We start from the raw sequence: 6,930 nt of genomic DNA on the forward strand, positions 1-6,930 counted from the left end.
TAATTCTTCCTCATACCATAATGAAGTCTTCATGAAATTTTTGCACACCTCATTATATTGCTCCACCTAGGTGCATGGCCATGCACCACATGCCACTTGGCGAATAAGTACCACACAAGAGAAATCATATTTCAGTGCAGCTCACCCAAACAAAAATATTTACTTTCTTTTTAAACTTCCATTCATTCAATCACAAATCACCCACTACAAAGCGCAAGGTTTCTTCAGCTAACACGTGCCAAGACATAAGATTCAATGTATTTCAGATTTCACAAAATCCAGCACAGCAATCAAGATTGGCATATATGAAACGTTTATCTTTAATAGGCTTAAATCAATGTCTAATAACTTATTTGTTCTATGGCCTGTGGCTTTAGAGTCCTCTCTCATTTAAGCTGGACAGAAATAAACCCCATATAAAGATATTTTATGAGAATTTAATCTTCCTTTCCTACTGTGATGAGTTCATTCTGAAATTATATGTTCCTCTCGACTTTTCCAGTATAGCACCCAATGTGTATCTGGCTGTGTTTGCCCAGCTGGGCTTGTGTTAGATGGGAAAGGCAGTTGTATTACTGAAGAGGAGTGTCCATGTATTCACAATGAAGTCATGTATCAGCCTGGGGAAAAGATCAAAGTTGACTGTAACTCCTGGTAAGTATTCTCTGGGAAGTAGCATTCCTGGTTCCGTCATTTACCTTTCCAAATATTTTAAATAGTACAGTACTGAGGAAAGATTTGTGTTATGTATTCATCAGCTGATGGATGTCTTAGTTTTAGATTCGCTAGAATGAGCAGGTTTTCTTCTGTTTGTAGACGGATGGCAAAAACAAAGAATGGAAGGAAATCTTTGGAACTGCCGTGTTCTTAAAGCAAAGTTCTGTTCTGTTATCCTGAATGAATTAACTGCAAAATAGAATAATACTTTAATTCTTCACATGAAAAACGTGAAAGACTACTTTAACTCCAGAATCAGTATACATTTAATATGGATGAGATTCCAAACAAACGCTGAGGTGCTAGGATGTGGCTGCACAAAAAAGTGAGTTGTTATTAAAACGCTCTCTTCTCATTCCTAGTGTATGCAAGGACAGAATGTGGGAATGCACAAATAATCCATGCCTGGGTACTTGTGCTGTTTATGGAGATGGACATTATATCACCTTTGATGACAACAGATTCAGCTTCAATGGAAACTGTGAATACACACTTGTCCAGGTACTGATAATTAGCGATAGTAAATGAGGTGTAACCTTGATCTTGTCTATGACAATAATATATTTTTTAATGTTATTCTCTATCCAGAACCACTGTGGGAAGAACAGCACAGTGAATGGGACCTTCAGGGTTATCACTGAAAATATTCCCTGTGGAAACACTGGGACAACCTGCTCAAAATCTATCAAAGTTTTCCTGGAGGTAAATAGGTTTTGCATGCAGAACAGTTTTGCTCTGTATCTGTTTAAAGCTTAGGAGAAGCCAAGATATCCATTGCTGCAAGAAAGCTGCAGAAAATAGTTTAAAAAGCAAATCAACTTATAAATTAAGCTTAAAGCAAAATCAATGAAATATTTGGTAGAGCTTCCTGTCTTTTCCATTTCCCACCCCTACAACACTATCTTGTACCATCACTGAGCAAAGTACAGCTCTACAGGAGAAATCTCTGGCAGAAATTTGGTGTGCAATGTCAGAAGGTATTTTATTCTGTGCAGTGTAGTTCCTCCATGACTACCTCTACGCCCTTTTTTGACCTGCACCATTTAAAATACGTTTTGTACCTCGATTCCAAGAACCTGAGACTTGAATTATATAGTTTAGTTTTTAATCTCATTTGAATTTTTCACTTTCATTATGTAAACCAGTTGTAGTGCTCCTAAAACTAGAGAAACATGTTTAAGAACATAGCTGTAGCTATTAGGTTCATTTTTAATTACCTTTTTTTCTGTTTCAGAGCTATGAATTGATACTTGGTGAGGAGCATGTCAGTGTGGTAAAGAGAGGACAAAAAGGTCAGGTGCCATACACAGTCCGCTACATGGGTATGTACTTGGTAATTGAGACCACCAGTGGATTGATCCTCATGTGGGACAAGAAGACCAGCATCTTCATCAAGCTCAGCCCTGATTTTAAGGTACATACCTAGCAGTTAAATGGCAGCATACAGTCCAGATTTGGATGGGAAGTGAGTTTTGCTCAGACCCTGCCAAGATCCCAAACAAGAAATGCCTTTAGCATTCCTGCAGGAGATCCCATATTGTTTTCCGTTCCTCTGGTACCTCAGGAAGCCATGTCAGCATCCTGCTGCTGGTCTGAGCTCTGAAGGCAGCTGGTCTGACAGAGCTTGAATGAGCAAACTGCTTTTTGCTGATTCGACTTAATGTTAAAATTACCCAGTGAACCTTGGTAAAGGTTATCAGACCTCATTACAATTACCTAGCTACATGAGCAGAAATCAGTTAAGTAGTTTTGGTCTTGAAGGTAATCCATTGTTTCCAGCTATCATTGACACAAAAATCAAATTTTCATACTTCAGAACAAGAAAGTGGAATACCACTAGTGAAAGCCTCTTGTGAAATGCTACCATGCATTTTTCAAGCACATATCTAAACAGGTGATAAGGAAAATATATGCCTGTTATCACGCTTTTTCTCCTAGCTTATGCCATATGAGTAGGTATTAAAAACTGCAGAAAATGAGAAAGTTGCCATCTTAATTGAATATCACGCTGACATTCTGTGTGGTATATTCATCTCAGTGTAATTTAGAATGAGTTTATTTCAGCACCATAGGTTTGTTTGCTGCCTAACCTACTGGAATTTCATAAAAAATTAGCAATATGGAATATATATAGCTTAGATTCATTTAAAAAGCATAGCATCTATTGTAGCCTATCACAGTTTTACATACCCATAAATCTGGAATGAAAAATATTTTGGGATGTGCAAGGAAAATGTCATTTCTTTTTAGCCCTTTTAGCAGTCATAATGGTAAAGACTCAATGAGTAGAATATGTGGCTTGACTGCTAGTTTTTATGACAGATTTCTAAGGCTGTTTTATATATGTACATCCATGGTATAAAGTAAAGCATAAATTAAAAGCTGAGTGAGCTGAGTCATTGTTTCCTTGATAAAGATGGACCTCAAATATAGCAGGATACAACGACCAAGGTAGTTCTCATTATTCAGATTTAAAAGAAAAAAAGTCAATAACAGTGTCCTTCTAGCCTTAGTGGTCACGTTCTGTTGCTTAAGAAAGAGATGAATGCTTTTCCAAAATATCTAGAACTAAGATATTTTCAAAGGATGAAGATGTTGGGGATAGTTACCATGGAATGGCTCCATCTGAAGAGCTGAATTGCAAGTGTTCTTTCAGTCTCAGATGTTGCTTCAAGTTTTCTCACATCCATCATTTTATTTACTTCCTTTTGCAGGGCCAGATCTGTGGCCTCTGTGGAAATTATGATGGCAATGGCATCAACGACTTTACTACGAGGAGCCAGTCTTTGGTAGAGAATGTCCTAGAGTTTGCAAACAGCTGGAAAGTATCCTCTACATGTCCTGATGCTGACTGCATAAAGGACCCATGTTTTGCCAACCCTTATCGAAAGTCCTGGTCAGAGAAGCAGTGTAGCATCATCAACAGCAACGTCTTTGCTGCCTGTCACTCTCAGGTATCACCAAGGCTGGAGTTTACTGTGTGAAGACTAGGTCTGTGTATTAGTGAAGCTTCTAATGCACTGAATCATTTCTACCTACATATATGTGAATATACCGTGCCCTGCAGATTTCTAGTCCCTACTTACAGAAAATAACAGCTCATTTAGTTCATAGGAAAAAAAACACTGTCTTAGTAGGAAGAAATAATTTCAGAATGACCATACATTTCCTTGTAGTGTAATTTGACTAATAGTTCTCATATGCCATGTGTAGAACACAAGCTCAATGAAACAGTAACATTCTGGGGTGGTAATGTCAAAGCCTCAGCATGGCTTTCAGCTGGCGCTAAGTACATACCAAACAACATGGGATAGATCCATGCTGTTGGTATTACCTTAGTTCTTTCCCTGGGTAGACACCTTAATTTTCAGTTGTGGTTGCCTGGGACTGCTTGGGAACATGAATCTAATTCTTCACTGAGATGTGACTCTAGTCATCTAAAAATGTGGCAATACTTGTTACTGCATACATAACTTAGATTTACTATCTGCCATCACCCCTGGTGTTTAGCAGTGTATTTAAACATAAGAAATCATCATTTTAAATCTTTCTTTTGAGATACTACAATTTTAAGAAAATTGGTCTAGCAAAGCTAAGAAAGAACTGAGAAGGCAGGATGTGTATTATAACTTTTTTCTAACAGGTTGAACCAGGAAAATATTACCAAGCATGTGTGACAGATGCTTGTGCATGTGACACTGGAGGAGACTGCGATTGCTTCTGTACAGCGGTAGCTGCCTATGCTCAAGCATGTAGTGAAGTTGGTGTCTGCATAGCCTGGAGAACCCCATCAATCTGTCGTGAGTTTTCTCTCATAAACACTTCTGAGAGTGTAGTTAAATATACGTTAATGCTTTGCTCATGTCCTTGAGCACATGCTTTGGGTATCTTTCCAGGGTGCGCTATAATCTCACTGTGTAGACTTTTCACACTAACTGTCTTGATGGTTACCCAGTTTCACCTATTCAGTCCTGGTTTTCAAGACTGTTCAAGCATCTTGGCAGTGATATGATGAACAGACATGAACCAAGTGAAGAAAAAAAGTGTTTTTCCTTAACATGTCCACATTCCTATTTCTCCTTAGCCCTTTTTTGTGATTACTACAATCAACAAGGGGAGTGTGAATGGCACTATAAGCCTTGTGGAGCTTCCTGTATGAAGACTTGTAGGAACCCAAGTGGAAAATGCCTTCATAACTTGCCAGGTTTAGAAGGTAAAAAACTGCAAGTGCTTTTAAATGGGCACATACTTTTAAGTGGGTACGTTTTACAATATTTTTAATCATTATTAATATTTTCCCCCTCAGCTGCATTTGCACCATTCAGTTCTCTTCAACACCACTGCATCCACATGAATGGAGGCAGAGTATAGAAAATAGGGTTAAATATATTTCTAGGACTAAGGCCTTGCAGGCTCTGCTAATGATAGTACTCTGCATTCTATAATGTTTGTTGCTTCCTAGGATTATTGGAAAAAATTAAATAGTAAAAAATCTGACTTTTAAAAATAAGACCTGCAAACACATTTAACACAAATACAGTTTTTTGCTATCAAATCCTCATCCTTACCACTTTCTATACGTCCTCTTCCTTGCTTCAGGCTGCTACCCCAACTGCCCACCAGACAAGCCGTATTTTCATGAGGATCAGATGAAGTGTGTCAGTCTCTGTGACTGTTATGATAATGAAGATGGGAAAATATTTAGACGGGATGAATGTCATTTATGGTAAGGCTTAACATACTGGCCTAACTGTGTACAAGGAGGTATGATCAAAGCAGTAGTGGGAAATTGCATGTTACATGGCAGGATGAGTTTATGCTGCCTGTGTAAAAACAATGCCTATCTAATGCCAATTTTCTTAACTACATTTGTAGTAAGAAGTTCTGTTATGTGATTTTCTCCTCTGTTGAATTTATTCTTGATCATACTGTAAATCCCTCAGAATAATGCTACAACAGGAACAGTAAGTACTTTATGACCAGGCTTCCTCTAGTCCCCATTCCTATGACAGTAAAAATACTGTTACAGGAGTATAGATATTATCTAACAGGGATCTACTTCTAATGATTTTATTACATTCTCATACTGCTTCCAGTATTTAGACTCTTTCCTTTTTTTAGTATAAAAACATTACAGGGATAAGCAAAGCAGTATATAGCATTTTTTAAGACCTCGAGCTGTAGCTTCCTCTAATCCTAACTTCACTTTTATTTATAAATTCAGTTTTAATATAAAGGAAAAATTTGTGAAAACAATGGCAAAAAAGAAGCCAACATGAACTGGACATTTAAGGAATAAATAAAAATGAAGTGATGTCAATACAAGGAAACGAGTAAGGAGTGAATCATTCCGTGATCCAGGTTGGGTTATTGTCAGAACTGACTATAAATAAGAAAAAGTTAACACCAGCCTTTAGCCGAGCCATATATGTTGGAAGCTATGGAGAGGGAAAAACGGCCTTCTACTCATTAATCTGGAACCAGGAATTATTAATTATCTGGAATGTGGATACTCATCTGAATCCAAGTATCTCAATTGGACAAATTCTCATTCACAATTATCCCATCCTGGGATAATATCTGGCAGAAAGACAACAGTACTAAATTTGCTCATAATCATAAGATACATGTTTTTATCTGTTACTATTTATCTGTTATTTATTTCAGTGAATGCACATCGGAAGGTTTACACTGCAAGTTTGATGATAAAGGTAAGATAGCTAAGATTTAAGAAACTGAAATACTGGAGATTATTTTTTCATAGACTGACAATAACCTTCTGAATTACAGCATGTCACTGCATTTATGAAGGAAACAGCTATAAATATAGTGAGCTGATCTACAACACCACAGATGGAACTGGATGGTGTTTTAGTGCAACATGTGATGTCAATGGAACAATAAATAGAAACATCTTTAAATGTGGCATCTCAACAACAACCCCATTGATATTTTCTACAAGTCAGCCCACATCTACTGCTGCAGGTACTCATGAATACTTTTTAAAATACCTGAAAAATCTGTGGAAGGGAATGAAAAATACCTAGAAGGGAGGGCTGTTTCATCAGCTAATGGCGTATACTTTTACTTGAAACTGTTGACTCCTACTGGAGAAAATCAAATTCAGCTTACACCTTCCATTGCTGAGACTGTAATCAAGGACATAGAAATGCAGCATTTCTTACAAACTTAGTCTTCCTGATGTTTCACCAT

The 6,930-nt window shown here is 37.4% G+C and overlaps 1 protein-coding gene across 1 annotated transcript in view; it reads left to right on the plus strand.

Annotated features, from left to right (window-relative positions):
* LOC104143777 (mucin-5AC) overlaps window positions 1-6,930 on the plus strand; it is a 44,968-nt gene that overhangs the window by 18,019 nt on the left and 20,019 nt on the right. The window contains exons 20-29 of the mRNA XM_068944760.1: window positions 503-654; window positions 1,080-1,218; window positions 1,306-1,419; window positions 1,952-2,131; window positions 3,432-3,671; window positions 4,361-4,517; window positions 4,802-4,930; window positions 5,317-5,443; window positions 6,385-6,428; window positions 6,508-6,702. Of these exons, the coding sequence (XP_068800861.1) occupies window positions 503-654; window positions 1,080-1,218; window positions 1,306-1,419; window positions 1,952-2,131; window positions 3,432-3,671; window positions 4,361-4,517; window positions 4,802-4,930; window positions 5,317-5,443; window positions 6,385-6,428; window positions 6,508-6,702 (1,477 nt within the window). The remainder of the gene's footprint in view (window positions 1-502; window positions 655-1,079; window positions 1,219-1,305; window positions 1,420-1,951; window positions 2,132-3,431; window positions 3,672-4,360; window positions 4,518-4,801; window positions 4,931-5,316; window positions 5,444-6,384; window positions 6,429-6,507; window positions 6,703-6,930) is intronic.

This window comes from Struthio camelus, chromosome 5 (genome assembly GCF_040807025.1).
Source record: "Struthio camelus isolate bStrCam1 chromosome 5, bStrCam1.hap1, whole genome shotgun sequence".
In the NCBI taxonomy this organism is placed as follows: Eukaryota; Metazoa; Chordata; class Aves; order Struthioniformes; family Struthionidae; genus Struthio; species Struthio camelus.